At 36.2% G+C, this 24,559-nt stretch overlaps 1 protein-coding gene and 1 pseudogene across 1 annotated transcript; one reads left to right on the forward strand and one right to left on the reverse strand.

The window, feature by feature from the left end:
- The first annotated feature begins 329 nt into the window (after positions 1-329).
- On the forward strand, positions 330-7,165 carry LOC149176962 (GTP-binding nuclear protein Ran1B-like). The gene is made up of 4 exons (XM_089421619.1): positions 330-511; positions 6,309-6,398; positions 6,508-6,687; positions 6,962-7,165. Exons 1-4 carry the CDS (start codon positions 330-332, stop codon positions 7,029-7,031), a joined length of 522 nt encoding a protein of 173 aa, XP_089277745.1. The 3' UTR covers positions 7,032-7,165.
- A 12,415-nt stretch (positions 7,166-19,580) lies between these two features.
- LOC149176963 (putative receptor-like protein kinase At1g11050 pseudogene) lies at positions 19,581-20,558 on the reverse strand (annotated as a pseudogene).
- Positions 20,559-24,559: the final 4,001 nt, after the last annotated feature.

Below are 24,559 nucleotides of genomic sequence, written 5' to 3' on the forward strand. Positions count from 1 at the left end.
TGGGGACAACATTCTGTGGAACAGGACGAGAAGGGCGGCCTCTGTTCCCGGTATGGCTACCTCTGCGCGGGATACCTCGGCGTCGAGGCATACTCAGAAGTGCAGATGGACCGAGAGAGGGATTGAGGCAAAGCAAGCCAATTACAGTAGGAGCGCAGAAGATTCCAGGGAGTTTCCAAACCTAGGCGAGCAACCAAATTCGAAAGACCAAGCGAGGGTGCGGAAGTGGTTTTGCTCCACAACAAAAAGAATCAGTAGCTGAGACATGCGCAATGAGCGGATCCATACCAATAAACCAACCTGTTTGCACATAAACCAGGTGCTCATTAATGCCTGACTGCAAGACCAACATTCGAGACTGCTTTGTATTAATTTCACCTGCCCTTAAATCAATTTGCCAGCCCAAGACGCATGTCGTAAGGACCGTCCACCCGCCATCTGCCAGGCCAGCTGCCTGTATTGTGCGGCTCTTCATTAATAACTTTGAATGCCACCCACATCCGGGTGAAAGGTAGTGGGCTTGGCCCGGTTTAGACTAACTACTCACACGACGAGTTATGACCTTGCTCGGGATCGAACACAAGAACGGTCCGTCATGACGAGGCCGACTTTACCACTACGCCGCCTCCACGACCTTTATTTTGGTTTGATTTAATTTTACTTTCTATTCTTAATTTTATTCTATTTTATTTTAATTTGATTAATTTAATTTTAATTTTAATTAATTAATTAATTAATTTTTATTTATCTATTTATTTATTTATTTTTAATAATACTATAGTTAGGTTAACTAAATGGAATAGATGAGCAGGAGGAGTAGTAAGAAAGGAACTGCGACACAACAAGAAATCTCCAGTATAAGCGTTAAACCCACGGTGGCAGCAAATGTAATTAATGAAACAATGAGCAGCAATTACGATAATACCCCCAATGAAGACACTAATAAAACCCATGACGAAGACATTAATCTCATGATAGATTTGTTGATGACACTTATGTCATTTGGCCTCATGGAAAAGAAAAATTAAACAAATTCCTAGAACACCTTAACAGCGTATCAAATTCCATCAAATTTACGATGGAAATGGAAGAAAACGGTTGTCTTCCCTTTCTTGATATCCTTATCAAAAGAAACCAGGATGGCACAATATCTCACCAAGTCTATTGTAAGAAAATACACACTGAACATTACCTACACGCCAACTCTCACCATCATCCGGCCCGAAAACTTGGGGTGCTCAACACTCTAGCCACAAGGGCGATATCAATGCTTTCAAAAGAGTTGAGAATCCTAGAAACAAACAACACAGGGATGATTATGATGGTGAAGTTCACCTTCCCTACATTCTAGGCACCACTGATAAGATTTCACACATCTTAAGAAAGAACAACATAAAAACCCCTTTCAAACCTATGAAAAAAATTAACAGATGTCTTAAATCAGTAAAAGATCCTATTGACCCTAAACACCACAAAGGGGTCTATTTGGTCCCTTGTTCATGTGGCAAGACATACATTGGTGAAACCGACCGGTCTATATTAACTAGGATTCAAGAACATGCTACTGACATCAACCATAACCGCTCCAAAACCTCAGCATTGGCTAAACACCCTAGTAAAACCAATCATCACATTTGCATCGAAAACTCCTGTGTTGTGGCCAAAATAGAGCATTACCACCATAGGAAATTTAGAGAAGCTATCGAAATAAGAAAACACCCCAATAATCTAAATCGTGATGATGGTTGGAAAATAAGTGATAATTGGATTCCCACACTAACAGGGGATTCCACCACATCCTAGACAAATCCCGACCCCTCTGCTTCTTGGTCCTCCTGTTTCACTCCTTAAAAACTTTAGTAAGATTAATCTCATTCCTATCAAAATTTAATTAAATTAAACTAAATTAAATTAAATTAAAACTAAATTAAATTACAATTATAATTATAATTAAAATTATAACTAAATTAATTAAATAAAACAAAATAAATTTAAATTAAAAACTTAATTTAATTCCATTTAATTTAAAATAAATCATATTAAAGATATAATTGAAATTAAATTAAAACAAATTAAATTAAATTAAAATTAAAATTAAAATAAATCAAATCATCTATTCCATTTAGTTAACCTAACTATAGTATTATTAAAAAATAAATAAAAATTAATTAATTAAAATTAAAATTAAATTAAATTAAATTAATCAAATTAAAATAAAATAGAATAAAATTAAGAATAGAAAGTAAAATTAAATCAAACCAAAAAAATAAATAAATAAATAAAATAAAATAAAATAAAATAATAATTAATTAATTAAATTAAAATTAAATTAAATTAATCAATTAAAATAAAATAGAATAAAATTAAAAATAGAAAGGAAAATTAAATCAAACCAAAATTAATTAAATTAAATTAAATCAAATTAAATTATATCACATTATATTAAAATTAAATTAATATTAAAACAAAATAAAATTAAACCGAATTAAATCATAATTAAATTTTATCAAATTAAAATTAAATTGAATTGAATTAAATTAAATTAAATTAAATTATTATATTATAGTAAATCAAAATTAAATTAAATGAAAACATATTAAATTAAAACAATAATCATAATTAAATTAAAAATTAGAAATTTAAATTAAATTAATTATAAATTAATTAAAAACCTCACCTGCATCAAAACCTGTCAGCTCTTTAGAATACCTACCATAACCTTTATTTATTTATCCTCATCTTTCTCTGACTTCTTCACAAGTCTAAATCCTGATGATGAACCACAGAGGATGGTTCGAAACATCGATGCATAAAACAACAAAATGCGATGGATCCGGAAGATATAACCACACATAATGCAGATCGCAGAAGTCCCAAATCCATTACTTTAATAATAATTAAACAAATTTAAGCTCTATTATCTAATTTATTAAATGACTAAATCAACATTATATAAATTCCTTCTCATTCCTTAAAACTTGGTGAGTTATTTTTATACTATACTTAATACATGTTTTATATAATATAAAATAACACTCATTATATATATATATATATATATAAACCTTTACTTATAATTTTAAAATTTAATTTAAATATATTTTCATAATACCACATCCTATAAATCCTATTTTTTCTAATAAAAAATTATAGTCATCCATAAATATTAATTATAACCTCAACCCATTATATACTTTATGTTAACAAGTTATATGAATTACATGGTGTCCATTATATTGTTTTAAAATTAATGTATATATATATATATATATATATATATATATATATATATATATATATATATATTATCACTTCTGTTAAATATAAGCACTAATTTTAATAACCTTAATGCATTAAGGTTAACACATGCAACCTATTAAGTTTTTTTCTTTAAAAACTCGTCTTGCCTTAAAGCAGCCTCTCCGTCTCTCGTCTTTCACATTCTCCCGTGTGCCTGACACCTCTTTTCTCTCTGCCTTATTATCATATATCTCTTAATGACATCAGCGTTGTGATGTTTATTACTTGTATCGTTCTACGTGGAGAATTCACCAATATGGCAGATAAATAATTTGGCATTTAGCAAATTGGCAGGGTTTATAAAACAACAATTTTTTTTATCACTAGTTTTGTCTCTCTTATTTACTTTTTCTTAGCGAATTCCTATAAGTGGTTTTGTTGAGTCTATTTTTGACGCTCACGGCGGTTTTGATTCGGCTTTTGGAAGTACTCTGGACTTTGACTAAATCGCATTTTGGGGCTCATCTTAGCATAAACATCATGCATATGTTGCTTCCGAGGTTTCGTCGATCTTGAGGATGCGACAATGTTCACCGTTGATTGCTTTAAGCATATGGAGGAGGATTAACTAGATTTGCCTTCATAAGTGAATATTTGCCACTAATGCAACCAATGTTTTCGCCAATGTAATAAACACAACACTCCAAGAGAGGGTATAAGGATTATTTCCATGTAGAAAATCTTAGTCAGCACAATATGAATTATGTAATTCCCCAATGCCACAACCTGAACAACGAGTGACAATACATAGCAAAACATGTATTGCAATAAAATTTATTATGAAAGCGTAAGCTCCCCAGGAAAATATCATATAGAAGTAGGATAAAGCATTTAATGTTGACGTTTCCTTATCCGCATTGGCTTTTGGAAAACCTATATTCAAGGCGTCTGGATTTCTTTTTTGGCCTCTAAAGCGGTTACGAGGCAAACGAGCCCCTGGCCTGGGCAGACATCTGGTTAAGACCACAATCTCATGATGTATTGTCATAACCCCATTTCTCAAGAAAAAAATTTATATATATATATATAGTCATAAGGTTTTACATACTCGGGATTACCCTTTGGAATTATATATACAGTTTCCTATGATTCATTTACCTTATGTCACTTTATGCACGTCAATTGTCATATGGGTATGGTTTAAGGGATTGGTGTACTGCTTTTTAACTTTAATAAAAATCTCTGTAATATGGTTTGGACGCATGTTAACCACGCGACAATGGTTCTAGGGGTAACTTTACGTTTTCCCTTTAGCCATCACGTGGCACCCCTTATCCATTACTGTGAGAATTATCTCCTGCTCTGCTTTGTACTGTACGAGGCCGGCAGGCTGTCCAGTCTTTTCACCTTGCATCAACGGTGGAGGGCACACTTCGTAACCCAACGGTGGCAGATCGTCTCCACGGGCTGCTTCCTAAACTAACACTTGCGTTGGGTGATGTGATCATTTTTTTGGGAACTTTCTCTACGGCTTTGCTCTGGTTCAGTCCATGCGTTCCATCTCGGAGAGCCTAGCTCGCAAACCCTGTTCAAATGCCGGAGGATTCATTTCCAAACCCTTCAGGTAGATAACCGCACAATTTCTTGTTCCTTTTGTAACCTTTTGGCTATGCATTCTTTTTAATTTACTAATAAACTTCTCGATTATGCTCATGCATCATGCGTCTGCAAGGTTATTCGGCAATGGGGTCCTCCTACAACACTGGAACGAGTGTTGTTCATTCGTTGGCTGGAGTTTTCTTTAGTGGTAAGTGTCTTGGCAAGCACGAGGATAAATTCCTTGAGTTTTTGTTTTACTGCAGTTTGCATTACTTCTATTGTTGTCTAACATGTGCTATTCGGGTTTCTCCTTGTACAGATTAGGCACCTGTTCCTCACACGGCCTAAAGACCAAGGAAAACCCCACCCCCATTCTGTTCTGAGTTCCAAGTATGGGGAATCCTACCGGCCGCGGCTATGTTTGTTTTGCTTCAGAGTTTTTCTTGTGTTTAGAGGAGGGTAACCCTCTAGGTCACCTTTATTTTTGATTGAACCAGGGTGGGGAGGGTTATTCGTTCCCTCCAGGCTCCAGTTACCATGGACATGACAAATGTAATTTTAGACTCTTGAATTTGGATGTCCGACTGCAATTCCTCTGCTCGGACAATTGTAACTGTATATATATTTTAACGCACACCTGTGCTTATTTTGCTCACGGCATATTAGGCTCCTTGTTTACTGGACTATAATTTATTGTGAGGGTATACTGATTTTAACAACATAATATTTTTTCCTCATTTGTGCTTGTTTAAAGGTTACCGCACCGCGGCCTTTCTGTATAGGAATTTGTACTCGTTTTTGTTTTATGAGTTCATAGTATTGCACAGCTTTTATCTATGTCACATTTTTTGTTTGGTTTAGCTGCACATTCCTATACAGTTTATATGATGTTTTATGTAATTGACTGAAGAGGGTCTTATCCCCTAAGCTTACAACCTCCCTTGTTGAGAGGGTCTGAACCCTACCCCTCAATTACAGTGTTCTTTTGAATTAATTCCTTATTGCTTCCAGGTTATTAATACTTGTATTCTGGAAAGAGTTAAAATGCAAACAAGATAATAACCCTACCAACCTGTTGTTCCATTCTATTCCAAACCCAGTTTTCCTTTTTGGGTGTTCCATTTGGCTTAGATAATGTCCACAGAGCGGGTCTCCAGCTGCGCCACTCCGCTTTCTGGCCTTCCTTATTACAGAGGAAATGCTCTACCACATCTTAACACAACCTGCAATAATCTCTGCCTTAGATTAGGGTCGATACAGTTTGCGGCAAGCAGACGTTGTTTTATTTTATTTTTTTCTAATTATATACACCTATGTCTCTTAAAGAAAGGGGCTCGACCCAAAGGCTGCAAGCCATTACTGAGTAATGCTAGTCTTGAGTTGATTCCATTCACTCGTCTAATTTCAGGTCTGCCTAAGCATTTATTTGTTTCCTTCTTATTTACTGATTGGGATTTTGTTTGTTGCAGTATTCATGGGCAATGTGAAGTTATCATGTTTGATGTTACTGCACGATTGACTTACAAGAATGTCCCAACATGGCACAGAGATATTTGCAGGTATCTCTTTTATAGAGGGGTTGGATCTCTAAGTAGAAATGAAGGTTCCTTAATTGTGTGGTGGCACAACTGCCTGAACCGATTAGCTAAATATCTTTGTGAATTTTAGGGTGTGTGAGAACATTCCTATTGTTCTTTGTGGAAACAAGGTTGATGTGAAGAATAGGCAAGTGAAAGCTAAGCAAGTTACTTTTCATAGAAAGAAGAATCTTCAGTACTATGAGATATCTGCAAAAAGTAACTACAACTTTGAGAAGCCATTCATGTACTTGGCACGGAAGCTCTCAAGGTGAGCCTTTAATCTAGTTTCTGATGCTCCCTAATATGAATGTTATATTAAAAAATTTGCATTGATTCTATAATGGGTTATTTTTATAGGGATCCAAACCTTCATTTTGTGGAGTCACCTGCTCTTGCTCCTCCTGAGGTTCAGATAGACCTTGCAACCTAGCAGCAATAAGTAGAATGCTATTTTCTTATTATTTTTTGTTAACTTTTATTGAAATAATTTGTTCCATTTCTAAAAGATTGAAACTTTGGCTTACAATCTTTTATGTTGTCAGGTATGAGGCAGAACTTGTAGCAGCTATGGCCCAACCCCTTCCAGATGACGATGATGATGCTTTTGAATAGCTTTGTTAAGATGCTTTTGCATATTTAGGGATTGGCGGATTCAATTAGTTTTGTATCATTGGAGTTTGCTCTTGAGTTCCGACATTTAATTCTGATTTGTATTTGGGGCTTAGAATAGCATTATCGCATCTCTCTATATGTGATTTGGGTATTGTGCAAATGTTTTCATCGGTGGAGTTGGCTAAGCTATCTTAGTTCAACTCCACTACAGAGCTATTTTTATATGCTAAGAAAGTTTTTCCCGTTATATACTCTTGCACATTTTGCACAAGAAATTTTTATACTCTTCAAATATTTCAAGAATGCTCAAGTGCCTTTCGTTGTATACTGTTGGGGGAAATTCTAGTTGTGATGATTGTTTCTTGTAATATATTATGGCTTGTTAAAACTTTCTCTGAAAATTCTAGCTATGTTTGAGGATTTATTTTAACTCTGAAACTGGTTTACATAGTTGATAACTGTGGCTATCAAGCCTGCCTGGGTATTCTTGTGGGTATGTTGTCTGTCAAACACATAAAGGTATCGCCATTTAATTAATTGGGTTCTTGATTGATTTCTGCATAAAGATTCGCATTGTCTAAATCTAAAGTCATTTCCATTCAACAGTCTACAGATTCTTCTTTAACTATAGTAAAACTGGGAGATGGAATGCTTATCAAAGCTAAGGTAGCATCTTAAATCCAAACTTCTGACTCCCATTTGAAGTAGATATTAAAGCTTTATAAGATGGCACATTGTTGAAAAGTTGACAGTAATTAAATATGCTGGCTGGACATTGCATTTATATATGGGTGGCCATGTTAAGCTCATGTCATATATCCCGCTGCAATTTTTTTTTTAATATATACATATACACAACTATATAATTACCAACACATAGACGTGCTTTATAAGGTTGACGGTCCTGTATCATGTGTACATAATTGTCAACACATGAGTTATTCTCTATACGGTTGACAGGTCTGCAATTCCTATTCTTATGTACGCTCACATAATGGCTCACTTTAAAACTTGCATGAAACAAGTCCTATAGCTGTACAACTACCCAACCGGTTGGACAGGACTACGATGATTCCCACGCAGTTCTCCATGACTCGAACCTGTTAGCAATTGACACGATCTCCACCCGATGATTCGTGTAATCCCCCAGGGCTATGAAATTAGCGATGTTGTGGTTTTTGTGTTGTTTGATACACATTGATTTGGGTTAACATTAATTGAGCATTAACTTGTCTGTCCCACCCTAGGTACATGGCGTGGGCATTCTCATGCTACCGCCTTGGGATCCTTCATGTATCGATTGCTACGAGACGAGAGATGCGATCCTACGGCTGCCATGGATGCTTGCCAACTTACACTACTCTTAGCGCCAGGTTGTAGTCCCATTCTTCTGTGGGAAGACTTGGAACTTGTTCCGCCTCCTGCCTCAGCTGAGGGCTTGATAGTCTCGGCTCTATGGTTTGGTTGCAGAGAACATGTGCGCGAGGTTTCGGAACCTAATCCCACCACCAGAATTTATCGACCGAGTAATTATTTGACAGTTTCCTTTCCTAGTTTGTTGATTTACAATCGTTTGATTTGCATATAGACCCATCATATATAGGATAAGTATTTACAATTCTTTAACCACAGTGTTTTTCTCGCACGTAGGTACCCCCACTCCTTCTGTCTGGGTTGTAAATGGCATTGGACGGAGTGGTGAGCAGATAACCATCCTGGCTTCCACCGGTATGATGAAATTCCACTTGCTTTTGTTTGTAGGAATGGGATCTGGACCTGGTCTACAGGCTATTGCACCTGATTTGTGTCTACCGCTTGCCAGAGCTCGCGGATAGGTGGCCCGGTTTCGGGTTCTGGTGAAGTTATCCCCGAGAGGGCTTCTGTTGTTTTAGTTAAATGAATATGAGGCTTCGTTCCTCGTGGTTTGCTTTCTCTGAGCTGCGCTGGCTGTGCATGTTGTTCTGATTGTTTACTTATACTAGGTCTGCCTGGAATTAACTTATGTCCCTGGGCGGCTTCTCCATTTTCATGGCCCAGCTTTTGATAATGTAATATGTATTGTGCGCTCCATTTATTTGTCTACTAGACTTGGAACTGAACATGGAAATTTTTGTTGAAATCTTGAACATGTATTATGGCTTCACTGAAATGATTTATCGCTCAGATTCTAGTTCTATTTGATTGTTTAGAGCTATTTTCGACTCCCTAAATTTGTGGCTCTGTACAACAGTATATATATATATATATATATATATATAGATATATATATATATATATATATATATATATATATATATATATATATATTATATATATATATATAGATATATATATATATATATATATATATATATATATATATATATATATATATATATATATTTATTCGGTTTCCAGCTTTACGTTTCATCCTGAAGAATTGATTTTTGGTGTTAACTATGTCATTTGTTGTGCTTTCTGCTTAATCCAACCAGATGTATTTACTGTTTTTAATCAGTTTGGGGGTTTGGCCCCACATGAGGGTTTTCGAGGGTTACGACCCTGCCACTCACAACCACTGTAACCTATCTTTCGGTTACCATGTATTAGTGCGGTGAAGACCCAAGACCCCTTGCCCATGAGTTCAACACTCTCCTAGACCCAACGATTTCTAATGTGGGTGCATGCAGTGTAAACCATAGAACTGGGACCTCACCCATTCCTGGTAGTGGAGATTTCCCTTTTTCGTTTGGAGGAATTGTTCCACTGGAATTCCGGATTATTAAACATCACTTATTTTGTAGGTAGAATGTTTACTACTCGTCCTAATTTGTAGAGGATTTATCTTTTTTTTTTACTCCCCATTCCCGGGGCTTATACTATCAGAGTCCATGAATTTCCAATCTAACACGTCTCACAAGGGTTCCAATGCTCAAGCTGTCAAACCCAGGGCAGATTCCATGAAGGAATCAACCTAAATTTCTTTCCTTTTTTTTGTTTTGGAAACCTTAGTGCTTAACTCCATTTTCATTTGTGGCAAGGAGCTTATAGCATTCTATGAAACCTGTACTTCTATTAATTATTGCACTAAATCTTGCATGACTCGTTTGCTAATGGTGTTTAACAAGGACGCTGTAACAGTTCTTTTCCCAACATAACCTCTACTATACAGTCCCCCTGTATTTAGGAATAGTCCGACAATAGTTGTCAACTACAACCACTCGGTAGCATCCATAGCACTTGCCCACCTTCGTGGAGGTTTCGATTATCACTACTACTATGATTTTTTTTCTTTAAACAAACATTTATTAAACAATAGGGGAATACATCCTATGTATGTTTTTTTCAGTTATCACCACCTTGGTGGCAGCAGCAAGTTCTTGAGTTTTCTAACAGTAGTTGTTAATTCTATACAATACATTTACCTTTTTCTAATGTCCTTACAGAATTACTTATAAATGTTTACTCACTTACCTGAATTGTTGTAACTTACAAGTACTCCAGAGTCGGGCCTCCTCTATTTCTCCTACTTCCAATATGCCACCCAACCTTGAGATTCATCCTCCAGGACCAAAATCTCCCCCCTAGCTCCCTTGCTAGACCACTGCCCTCAGCAAGTTGCTGCACCTTCGTGCGTGGCTATCTGGTCCTCACCAGACTTAGCTTTTTTTTGTTTGTGTGTTTCTTTCCCTCTGCCTGTCCCTACAGTGCAGAACCCCCTTCCTGCCTCCTTTCCTCAGGAAAAAAACCCTGTTAGGAAAGTAGTTAGGGTATATCAGGACACACAGCAACCACCTTCTTCGAAAGTTGCCAGCTTTTCAAGAAACATTTTCTTTTTAAGAAAAAAGAACCACAGGAAATATTATTAAATCAAACAGATAATAATAGTCAATTCAGTTTACCAATTACCACAGTAAAATCAAATATTTACATTTATCCCGAGGCATCACAGCTCACGTGGTCTTGGAGGAAAGAATTTTCTGCTCTGTATTAATGCTGGCGTGATTTAGATTTTATAGGAGTGTTCCGACATCAATTGTCAGTCCTCACTTTTATATATTTATCACTTATATTCATGCCAATGCTGGGTAACTTTGGCTTTGAAGGAAATAGTTCTATGTTGTTTTATTGCTTAAGCATCACATTTTATCTGTTGTTGGTTTGACATGTTTAATGCTCGAGCAATATTTTTTGAAGTGTTGCTTGTCTTCATGTCTGTTGGAAGAAAACCACGTTAGGCATGGAATGCTCCCTTGTGATGTTGGTAATTACTGGTGTGGAAATGTGAATGCTGGACTGAGCGCTCCACACTCACAGTGTTATCTCAAAATCTGACCCTAATAGGCTGCTGTGACCAGGTAGACTTTAAGTAACTATTTCAAACCCACTTTAGGCTGAGGCTTAGCCTCCCCAACCTGAGAGGGCTCTCTCACAAGATTAAAGATTTGGATAATGAATAAGATGGCTAACTCTATGAAACAAAATGAACAAGTATAAGAGGTTGAAACACAATTAAAAAGTATCCATTGTGCTTATGGAGTCAGATATGCTTCAGTATTGACAGTAAAGTTAGCTTTGCATAGAAGTCAGAGCATTCAGAATCCAACATATGTAAACACACCAAACACATAGAGGACTAACACAGTTTATGAATGTATGAAGGAAATTAGAGCACTGTTAGTGATTTCTAAGTAATCAGACATTCTTAACACTATAGATAATAGGAAAGAAATAACACAAGACATTCAGAACATCGAATTCCTTTTGATTCCTGAGAAGCAAGGCCAATACTGTATTACTAGAAAACAGAGTCTTTACACAAAGCACAATATGAGAGCTTTTTTCAATAATTTTCCAACCCCAAGTACATTGCTCTCTCTCCTATATATAGAATTCTTTACATAGCTGAGATTCCTCCTCCAGCATGAGGGGAACTCGAATTTTGCTTGCTATGACACCTACTCAAACTTTAACTAACTATTAAATACAACAACTGCTAACTGGAAGTTTTAGAAACCTAAGACAATTAGGAGTCTAACTCCACATCATGCTGATAATAGCATTTATTACAATCAAAACTCGTTCTCTGACAAGTGGTTTCCTTTATTTTAACTTTGGTGGATGTTTAAAATTTATTGCTAGCCCTTAATGTCTCGTCTCCTTTACTGCTCCTGAAAAGTAGGAAACTGCCCCTATTTTTCTGCTTTTGGTTTCCTCAAGGATATTTGAAACCAATTAACCATGTTGTTCTTCTTTGATTACACAAAAGTGTATTGGAGTGCCACATTCTTGATGTGTTGTAGACCCTTCCCATATATTCGTATGAAGACAAAACCTCTTCAAGGCTGTTTGAAATGTCGTGGACAATACTAGCGGTGATCATTTGTATGAAAAAAAACTTAGAGTTTATATATCTTTTCCTCCGCTTGTTTTACCCTTGCTGGTTGCTTGCACATTGTAAATGATCCTTTTCTGAAATCCCCTTTCAAAAAAAAAATTCCCCTTGATTAGTCAAAATTGGTCAAATGATTTTAATTATGCAGCTACAGCAGTTTCGTAGCGCGCTATGAAACTACTGTGCATTATGCGTCACCTACAGCAGTTTCGTAGCGCACTACAAAACTGCCGTGTAATCACAAAACACAGTTTTAATACCAAAATATGACTGTCTTGAGCCTCTTTTATATTGAAATGTCCCTTTCAACTGCCCTGAAGCTATTCAAAACTGAATGGAGATGCATCATTCTTCAAGAAAAACTGCAACAAGGTAAATCATCAAAATTTGGGATATAACCTTACTTGCTGTGTGATTTCCTTAAGGAAATATTTCCCGCTGGCTTAGCTGCATCTTCAAATCCTCAATTTGTCTCTTCATAACCCTGATCCCAGCTCTCAATTTCGTATTAACTCTTCTGATGAATTTTGCTTCCTTTATTGCGGGAACTGACCATGTGTAGTATTGAGCATGACAGTCGACCACCTCGGGTATTTGAATTGTTTTGTCTTCCCACAAAGCCTCCATTTTGTTAATAAAATTAGCTTCCTTGATTGCATGTTTCCTTGAGGATTTCTTTAGTCTAGCAATTTCTCGGTTTGCTAATTTCAACTTCTTTTTTAACTCTTCAACACTATATTCTTCTTGAGGGATAACTGCCTTACCTTTATCTTTTCCTTCATGAGACTGTGCTATCTCCTCTGTTTCACTTGCTTCTAGCAGTGTCTCTTGTACCTGTCTTGAATGCCTCGTCACTGGTCTTCTTGGCTTAAAGACAAATTTAGCAACTGGATCATCAAACTTGAGCCTTTTCGAGGCTTTGATCTTTTTGGTCTTGTCCTTTCCTGATTCTATCAAATCTGCTTGAACCAAGGGAGATTCTTCAATATCAATAGCTTGCAGTAAGTCATTAAGACTTCCCTTTGAAACCGGGCTTTCCTCAGTAACCACTGTCTTGCCTTTTTCCTTAGCTAACTGGCTCCTTGTCATTCTTCTCTAGACTACTTCACCTGTATATGATTCATGTATACCCTCTCTAATCTGATTTTTCTCTTTTTGGGATTGTTGGGGTGTGTCTTGGATTATCAGTGGTTTGGTGGGTTCCTTTACCTACTTCCTGGTCTTCAATTTTACAAATCTCCTGGATCTTGTCTCTGCACGATGGCCAGTTGCTGTTGGAGAATCTTTTGCAGCGTGAGGACTGAGACCAGTCTCGTTCTTGAAACCAGACATAAACATGAACATGGGCCAGTCCCTACCTACTTTCTGGAGCTCATGCAAAACGATTAATTTAACTAAGTCGTTTTGAAACAATGAGGTCTCATAGGCTTCCTTCTTTAGCTGAACCTTGTCACACATTTTGCCTAGGCTACGAAACAAGTAGAAAGGTAAATCAAGAGATATCTTTCCCGTGAGATGCAGCAGAAGCCTGAAGTGATATGAATACACCTTATGATACCTGCCCTCGTAGGTAAAGTACCTCTGTATGCAGGTAAGTAAATTGCCATATGAGTCCTTGAAAAAATTCCTGGGCACAAACTTATTTAAATTTGAATTAATGAAATCCGGCTTCACAAATTCTTTGCATGGGGTCATATCAAATTTGAAATTTTTAAACCATCTTTCCTCTCCCCTTGGGATTTCGGTTACTGCAGGTATGACCTCAGGAGAGATGGATAATTCAAGCATCCCAACTCTTGAATTTAGTCCTGTGAAATTGAAAGCGAACTCCTTGGTGATTTGCATATGGCCTCCTTGAAGCTTTTTGCAGAAATTCCAATAGCCAACCTGCTTGAATGCATGTTCAACTTCTCTGTTCTTTAAGACAATGTATAAACCTTTAGGTTCTATCCTCAAGCACCTGCCTGAGCTGTGCTCCTTTCTTTCTGTAGACTCCTCCATGAAGTTCCAGCAGAATGAAAATTTGAAATACTGGCACTGCCTTAATCTTCGATCACTGCCTCGCTTGATCTTTAGGAAATTCAAATTGAAGGCTTAACAATTTATTTCTCATGCATGAACCCAAACACAAATCATGACTATGAATGCTTGGCTCTTCTTGAAACTTGAAATCTGAGCGTACCAAGGTACCTAACGACTCTAATGATGAAGATAAGTGGTTGGACATGATAGGCGAAGTGTATAAGCTGAGAAATGATGATGTAAACATAACGGACCTTGATAGATATGACAGCTGAGCAAGATTTGGTACGAATCCACATGAATCCCCGATTTCGTAGCGTAGCCAGTGTAAAATCTGGGTTTTGCACTACGAAAACACCTAGACTTGTTTTTGCACTATGAAAACACCTAAACTGCTTTGTAACACATAAGAACCTTAAAACAAACTTAATGCAGGGAATCTATGCAGGTTGTGGGACCAATGATGAATGAGAACGGATTATTGACCTTTATTTAACCATACCACCAAGATTCCTAAGACTTAAACACTACATTAAACATGGAAAAATTGAACTTGGACTAACACCTAATCTTCACAATCAAACCGATGTGAACAATTTAGTAATCGCTTCTTAAGTGATAACACACAACTTGTTATTATTTAATTGGCAAAGTAAACCTACAGATTTACAGGGGTGCCAGGTTTTGTTGGAACACAAAGTAAAACTTGGGCGTAAATTTAGTAATGAATTGAATCCCCTCTTGCTAAACAAAGGTAATACTAGCATTTGCACCAGATGTTGCAAAGGAAACGCCGTAAGGCAAGAGATAACATATAACACTATGTAAGGCAATAGATAGCATATAATACTAATTAGCTAAGTAAGGCAATAGATAGCATATAACACTAATTAACACTTCTTTGACAATTGTTGAAAGACAAAAAAAAGATCAACAAAAAGAAAGGACCATGCTATACACAATACATGCTTCTTAGCCTTACAAATCATGAGTCATATGTCATATAACACTAATTAATGCTTCTATCATATCACACTAATTAATGCTTCTTTGACAACTGTTGAAAGACAAAAAAAGAGATCAAGAAAAGGAAAGGACCATGCTATAATGAAAACAAATTAATGCTTCTTTGACAAGTGTTGAAAGAGAAAAAAAAGATCAAGAAAAGGCAAAGGACCATGCTATAATGAAAACAAATTAATGCTTCTTTGACAAGTGTTGAAAGAGAAAAAAAAGATCAAGAAAAGGCAAAGACCATGCTATAATGAAATCTTACTGCAATACATGCTTGCTTAGCCTTACAAATCACGAGTCTTATGTCATATAACACTAATTTAATGCTTCTTTGTCACCTGTTGAAAGACAAAAAACAAAGATCAAGAAAAGGCAAGGACCATGCCATAATGAAAACAAAATAATGGTTCTTTGACAAGTGTTGAAAGAGAAAAAAAAGATCAAGAAAAGGCAAAGACCATGCTATAATGAAATCTCACTGCAATACATGCTTCCTTAGCCTTAGAAATCATGAATCCTTAAGAAGGAAAAAAGAATAATCAAAATTCTTTAACATATTATTTCTATTTTTGAAAATTAGTTAGAGAAGCATTTCCAGACCACCATAGTTTTTCTAGCTTAATGGGTCAAGTAGGTTGGTAGCTTGACATCTATTTTGACAAACTGAATCTTCCCATGTTGTTTTGGGAATAAGCTAATGCCCAGTTTCATTATGAAGCTCAAGAGAATTATTTCTTATCTTAGAAATGTTCATTTTCTTCTTAACACTAGTAAAGATAGATAAATAATTATAGTTTTCAAGATTATAGTTGATCAACTCCATATAATATCTTAGTTTCCCTTTTCCCCTTATCTCTTTATAGCTCCATAAATCCTAAATTCGGGAATCCAAGTCCCATTTGTAAGTTGAAATTGACTTTCTATAAGTCCAACTATGAAACTTATATAATGCTCCTACATCATTATTTTATATTTATAAATATTTTGATTTTTAATTGTATATTTATTAATTAAATTAATTAAATATTTAATATTTATTAATTATACCTTTTATATAAATATATGGTTATCAATATGAATTTTTATTCTTTTTGTTTCTTTTAATGTGATATGATTGTAATTTATTAATAAAAATGAGATTACAATATAACAATATGAATTGAATCCATATATTATTTATTATTAATATATTTTAATTCAAAGAATATTATGTTTTATGATTATTTTTTATTATTATTTCACTTAATACTTTATTTTATGGAGGGAAAAATGAAACTAAGTTATTATAAGGAGCTCATAAGTTAAATATTGAAAACAATAAAAAATTTATGTGCCTTGGCTTATGTTAGGAAGAAAACAAACATTTCTAATATAAGAGTTAATTCTAATGAGCTTCGTAGTGAAACCATTTGTTTCCCAACTGACAAAACACCATGGGAAGAAAGAGTGTAACTTGTGCCATATAAAGAGGGTTGAAGATGAAAATCACTTTCTCAAAACAACATGGGAAGAAAGAGTCTATGCTTGTGCCATACTAAGACGGGTGAAGATGAAAAGAAATTTTTCTTAGACTTATGAACTTCCATATCCATTCTAATTTTCAAAATATTTATCATATTACCAACATTCTTGACTTATTAATAAGTCTTGCTGAAAAAAAAGTGAATACAATTCTTGGCCCTAATGTAAATACAATACTATCAAACTCCATTAACCTCTATTAGCAACTCTTCTTTCTTATAGATTGATTAGTAAATGCTACACTAAAAATAATATAATACATGTACTTATAAGCTTCATAAATACACTAATCTCCCAATCAGTACATTTTTTCCATTTTTATAACATTTTATCTATTTACCAATAAAATGATCAATTGCCATTTCTTACATTTCTACTTATACATTTCATGCTACACTAAAAATAATATAATACATGTACTTATAAGCTTCATAAATACACTAATCTACCAATCAGTACATTTTTGCCATTTTTATAACATTTTATCTATTTACCAATAAAATGATTAATTGCCATTTCTTACATTTCTACTTATACATTTCATGTATTAATAGATTTTATTTTTGTTAAAGTTTGAAACATATCAAGTACATTAGATACATGGTTAACATAGTCAATTTAGGACAAAATCGACTCTATTCACCTTTATTGGATATGCCATAATAATTAGTCATGGCATGAACCTAGTTAATTTTTCTTTTATTTTCTTGGTAAAATTATAAACATAAATAGAACATATTATATGGTCATGGACCTACGAATATTTACCATTACAAATTCATTAATTCAATGCATTTAATAGTTTATACAGCTGTGTTTTTATGACTTGACTCCACTGGTTTATGAGGTTGTACCGCTGCGCATATATGACATGACTCCACTGTTTGAAGCAATTCAACCTAAACCGTTGGATTATATGGTAATCATATGCGCATTGAGGCTTGTGGATTTCATTGTCCTTTAGTCGTTCGGTTAGCTGCATTTGATTTTGGATAACTCTGATGTTACATTAATTGCCTGCACCTTCCACTGTACGTGGCGTGGGCGGACCTGACCAGCCCCAGCTGCCGCCTTGGGATTCCTCTTGTATTGACGGTATTGAGGCCTGTTGAGTGATCCAATGGCCAGGGTTGGTTCCTTCAACTTTCACTACCCTTGGCGCCGTATCGAGGTCTCATTCTTCCATCAGTGCTCATGACTCCTGCTTGGTCTGCTGCTGCCTACCGTGGTCTCATTCCAGCTTCGAACCAGAGCTCTATTGAGGTTTTTGAAAGGCGCTCGAAGTGCCAATCCTTGTCCTCACTGCCAGAGTTGGCATTCCGGGTAAGTTAGCTACTGGTTAGTTTTCCTGTTTTGTTTTTCTTTCCTGCAACCTTGTTTTAACCTTTCTCCATAGCAGACTAAGCTCTTCTCTAAGGAAATCTTCGAATACTTAATCTATTTGTGGTGGTTTGCTCGTAGGTACACCTTGCTCTCGTTTTCGAGTTTGCTACCAAATGGGAGCGGTGCCTTCGAGGAACAGAGATGACTCCGAGGTTTTCCACTGGGTATGAGGGTTTCTGCCCTGGTTTGTCTTACAACATGCTATAGTTTTTTCTTGTTTCCTTCACGGAAGGAGATGGTTCACCCTTCCTGCGTAGTCTAGCCGTCCTCTTGGGCAAATGTTCATATTTTGGAAAATGTTTAAGTGTATGCTTATGAAGAGGCACTGACCCTCTGGCTTCGGTCTGGAGGCCTGAATCATGTCTTTTGTTTCTTTTTAAGAAGCTTGTTAAATTTGAGGGGATTTCACCTCTAATATTTTGAGCCACACTGGCCAACTTTGTAATTGTAATAGCTACCTTCTGTAAGTCCATTCTCTGTTTTAATTTTGGCACTAAAAGACATTTACGCTTTTAAGCTTGTTAATGTGTAATAAAATGGTCGATTTTGTATTATCTTGAGTTACACTTCCTGGGTTATGTTCCACAGAGAACATTTTCTAAACTTATGTGATGCTTCCATACGTTGCTGGCTTATCGACTATTATTTTCTTTATGTCCTTTTGGTTATGCTATTCTGCAGAGGGTTTGGTTTGGTAAATCATCTCGGTTGCCGGACAATATACTTATTCGCTATTTCTTGATGCGCTTTTAGCTGGAATTATCTCCGTTGATATTTGTTGGGTTTGATTACAGTTGGGGTTTGGTTACAGTTGGGGTTTGGAAGCTCGTCCACCTGGAAACAGGGTCGAACCATGTTTTTCTTTAAAGAATTTAAACGTGTAATCCCTCTGAGTTTAATTCTGTTACGTCGAGCGACAGGGTTTAGGCCTGAGTCCTCACATTCAGGGTCTTGGACTCGCCTGTGGTTGCGTACATTCCTTTGAAAGAAATAGCTTAATTCTCTGTTGCAGAGTCATGACCAGAACTTGGTCTTTAGGAAAATATTTCCCTGTTCCACCACAGTCTGACCCTGTTTTTTTTTAATAAGAACATAGTCTAATTTATTTCTGAATCATGTCTTTTTTTTTTTTAAGAAGCTTGTTAAATTTGAGGGGATTTCACCTCTGATATTTTGAGCCACACTGGCCAACTCTGTAATTGTAATAGCTACCTTCTGTAAGTCCATTCTCTGTTTTAATTTTGGCACTGAAAGACATTTACCGACATATTCAACATCTCCATCGAGCTGAAGGCAAGCCAGGAAACGCTATCAGAAAGAAGGATTAACGAACCATTCTAGTCTGTAGCAGGTGGACCCTGTAGCGTAAGCGGCACAGGCCTGTCCGGGATTTCAGGAATATCACCCTCCCCCTCCAGCATCTTCACGGCTTCCACCATTCGAGGTCTGAATGCCACCATAACATGTGAGCACAAAATACCCACCAAAATGAACCTCTACATCACGTCCTCCTCCGCGCTCGGACGGATACTCTGGTCTACTATTTCACTAGTCATGCCATTTTTCACTAGGGCCATTGCCCAATCCGCGATGAGATAATTGGGGGCTGACTGAGCAGTGGTGTCAAGAGCCTTTCTGCCGCTCATAATCTCCAATAATAGAACCCCGAAGCTGTACGCATCACTTTTGTCTGTAACTTGGCCATATAGAACGTATTCGGGAGCCAAGTAGCCGTGCGTCCCTGCTACTTTTGTCGTCAGATGGGATTCTCCTACTTCAGTCATAATCCTCGCCAAACCAAAATCGGCCACATGGGCATTCATTTCCTCATCCAGCAGAATGTTAGTGGGTTTGATGTCTCTGTGATAAACTGCAGGCTCGACGCCATTGTGTAGATAAGCCAGTCCCTTGGCAGTCCCCAGGACAATGTTCATCCGTTGCGGCCAGCTCAAAGATTGGGCATTGGACTTTTCTCCAAAGAGAGGCTCATACAAATTTCCATTGGACATGTAATCATATATCAGAAACTGCTGGTGCCCTTCCTTCTTGTCACTGGCCACGTAGCAGCCCCTCAAAATGACCAGATTCGGTTGCCTGACGGTGTTGATGATCTCCACTTCGTTGAGGAATTCAGAATCCCCTTCCGGCATGCAGTTTCTGAATCTCTTCACAGCAATCCGATGACCATCGGGAAGCATTCCCTTGTACACCATGGCATGTGCTTACTTCGAACCAGAGCTCTATTGAGGTTTTTGAAAGGCGCTCGAAGTGCCAATCCTTGTCCTCACTGCCAGAGTTGGCATTCTGGGTAAGTTAGCTGCTGGTTAGTTTTCTTGTTTTTGTTTTTCTTTCCTGCAACCATGTTTTAACCTTTCTCCATAGCAGACTAAGCTCTTCTCTAAGGAAATCTTCGAATACTTAATCTATTTGTGGTGGTTTGCTCGTAGGTACACCTTGCTCTCACTTTCGAGTTTGCTACCAGATGGGAGCGGTGCCTTCGAGGAACAGAGATGACTCAGAGGTTTTCCACCGGGTATGAGGGTTTCCGCCCTGGTTTGTCTTATAACATGCTGTAGTTTTTTCTTGTTTTCTTTGCGGAAGGAGATGGTTCACCCTTCCTGCGTAGTCTAGCCGTCCTCTTGGGAAAATGTTCATATTTTGGAAAATGTTTAAGTGTATGCTTATGAAGAGGCACTGACCCTCTGGCTTCGGTCCAAAGGCCTAAATCATGTCTTTTGTTTTTTTTTAAGAAGCTTGTTAAATTTGAGGGGATTTCAGCTCTGATATTTTGAGCCACACTAGCCAACTTTGTAATTGTAATAGCTACCTTCTGTAAGTCCATTCTCTGTTTTAATTTTGGCACTAAAAGACATTTACGCTCTTAAGCTTGTTAATGTGTAATAAAATGGTCGATTTTGTATTATCTTGAGTTACTCTTCCTGGGCTATGTTCCACAGAGAACGTTTTCTAAACTTATGTGATGCTGCCATACGTTGCTGGCTTATCGACTATTATTTTCTTTATGTCCTTCTGGTTATGCTATTCTGCAGAGGGTTTGGTTTGGTAAATCATCTTGGTTACCAGACAATATACTTATTCACTATTTCTTGATGCGCTTTTAGCTGGAATTATCTCCATTGATATTTGTTGGGTTTGATTACAGTTGGGGTTTGGAAGCTCGTCCACCCAGAAACGGGGTCGAACCATGTTTTTCTTTAAAGAATTTAAACGAGTAATCCCTCTGAGTTTAATTCTGTTACGTCGAGCGACAGGGTTTAGGCCTGAGTCCTCACATTCAGGGTCTTGGACTCGCCTGTGGTTGCGTACATTCCTTTGAAAGAAATAGCTTAATTTCTATTGCAGAGTCATGACCAGAACCTGGTCTTTAGGAAAATATTTCCCTGTTTCACCGCATTCTGACCCTATTTTTTTATAATAAGAATATAGTCTAATTTATTTCTGAATCATGTCTTTTTTTTTTTTAAGAAGCTTGTTAAATTTGAGGGGATTTCACCTCTGATATTTTGAGCCACACTGGCCAACTCTGTAATTGTAATAGCTACCTTCTGTAAGTCCATTCTCTATTTTAATTTTGGCACTGTAAGACATTTACGCTCTTAAGCTTGTTAATGTGTAATAAAATGGTCGATTTTGTATTATCTTGAGTTACTCTTCCTGGGTTATGTCCACATAGAACGTTTTCTAAACTTATGCGATGCTGCCATATGTTGCTGGCTTATCGACTATTATTTTCTTTATGTCCTTCTGGTTGTGCTATTCTGCAGAGGGTTTGGTTTCGTAAATCGTCTCGGTTACCGTACAGTATACTTATTCGCTATTTCTTGATGTGCTTTTAGCTGGAATTATCTCTGTTGATATTTGTTGGGTTTGATTACACTTGGGGTTTTGTTACAGTTGGGGTTTGGAAGCTCGTCCACCCAGAAACGGGGTCGAACCATGTTTTTCTTTAAAGAATTTAAACGAGTAATCCCTCTGAGTTTAATTCTGTTACATCGAGCGACAGGGTTTAGGCCTGATTCCTCACATTCAGGGTCTTGGACTCACCTCTGGTTGCATACTTTCCTTTGAAAGAAATAGCTTAATTCTCTATTGCAGAGTCATGACCAGAACCTGGTCTTTAGGAAAATATTTCCCTGTTCCACCGCATTCTGACCCTGTTTTTTTTTTTAATAAGAATATAGTCTAATTTATTTATGAATGTCGATGAATGTTCATGTATAAGGGTTGCACAACTTCCCACAGATTATGTAGTCTCTGCTGCAGGGGGATACGTTGACCAACATGAGTCCTCCCACAGACTGTCTGCAGTACACACCCTCAATACTGCATCAGCCACGCACCTTAACAAATGCGCAGTTCAGCGGAAATATCATAGATACAGTTTCAAATCCGGTAATTAAAAAAAAACATGGGGAAAACAAATACGCCATTACAGAGAAAACAGAAAACACTATATGCATTGCCAAAAGAAAACTCTTATGACTCAAATTTTCCCTGCTGCAATCTATTTTAAGAATTCGTGGCATATCAAGAAAATAGCATACTATATGAACCTGGAACATGTGAAATAGGAGATTAATAAACTGGCATCAAGACGGTACCTTTCGGCGCTTCCTCGAATTTTAGTTGCACACGAACAGAGGACGATGATAGGCCGTGGCTTCAGTGACGCAAGGACGGTGTGGCTAGCTGGTTTCCACCGTTTGTAGATGTTACAGAGGAAGAAGGGTTGTGTGCAGCTTTGTCATTAACTGTGAATGCAAATATGGGCGCTTCAAGGTTGTAAGCCGTTTTTTGTCAGTCTTTCAAAGAATGGTAGTCGCAAAGCGTTAGTCGCGAACCGTTACACGTAATAACCAATAACTAATGCATACTAATTTGTAATTAATTTGTAACTATTTTGATCTAACGCTTGAAATTTGTGCAATCGTCTAACATCTAATCGTATGGTGCACAAGATGACATGTAGGCAAGCAGGGGAGTTGATTTCAGAGGGGAACGCCTTACGGCGTAATTAATAACCCATATGCACTGGTTTCTATCAGACAGCAATTTCTGTGGTGGTTTCTCTCATACACGAGTACTATTTGTGAACTTTGAATGTGAAACTACTTTGAAAGAACATTCAAAATGATTTTATTTATTTATTTTTAAATAATTTTTTATATTATCTCTAGAGAGACAATAGTTTGAATTATGGACATTTATTTTTTTTAAATAATTTTTTATATTGTCTCTAGAGAGACAAATATGGACATTTATTTTTTTTTAAATAATTTTTTATGTTGTCTCTAGAGAGACAATAGTTTGAAATATGGACATTTATTTTTTTTTAAATCATTTTTTATATTGTCTCTAGAGAGACAATTATGTACATTTATTTTTTTTTAAATAATTTTTTATATTTGTTCTAGAGAGACAATTATGGACATTTATTTTCTTTTTAAATAATTTTTTATATTGTCTCTAGAGAGACAATAGTTTGAATTATGGACATTTATTTTTTTTTAAATAATTTTTTATATTGTCTCTAGAGAGACAATTATGGGTATTTATTTTTTTTAAATAATTTTTTATATTGTCTCTAGAGAGACAATTATGGACATTTATTTATTTTTAAATAATTTTTTATATTGTCTCTAGAGAGACAATAGTTTGAATTATGGACATTTATTTATTTTTAAATAATTTTTTATATTGTCTCTAGAGAGACAATTATGGACATTTATTTTTTTTAAAATAATTTTTTATATTGTCTCTAGAGAGACAATAGTTTGAATTATGGACATATTGTCTCTATAGAGACAATATGTTTTTAATCTCAGCTATTGTCTCTAAAAAGACAAAAATGTAATTTTTGAAAGGAGTTCAGATTTTCCACAGTGTTCATGTTTTGTAGTCGACGTTTCGAGTCTGAAACTAGACTCATCATCAGGACATTTTGTCCTGATGATGAGTCTAGTTTCAGACTCGAAACGTCGACTACAAAACATGAACACTGTGGAAAATCCGAACTCCTTTCAAAAATCACACCACAGTAATCTGCAAACTAAAAAAAAAATGTAATTGTCTCTAAAGAGACACAAATGAAGTTGTCTCTAGAGAGACGAATGAAATTGACTCTAGAGAGACAAATCAAATTGTCTCTTAATAGACAATAATTCTTGTCTTTATAGAGACAATAATAATATGT

This window comes from Pinus tabuliformis, chromosome 4_1 (assembly GCF_031772625.1).
Source record: "Pinus tabuliformis cultivar Carrire ecotype Pingquan chromosome 4_1, CPIR1, whole genome shotgun sequence".
Classification (NCBI taxonomy): Eukaryota; Viridiplantae; Streptophyta; class Pinopsida; order Pinales; family Pinaceae; genus Pinus; species Pinus tabuliformis.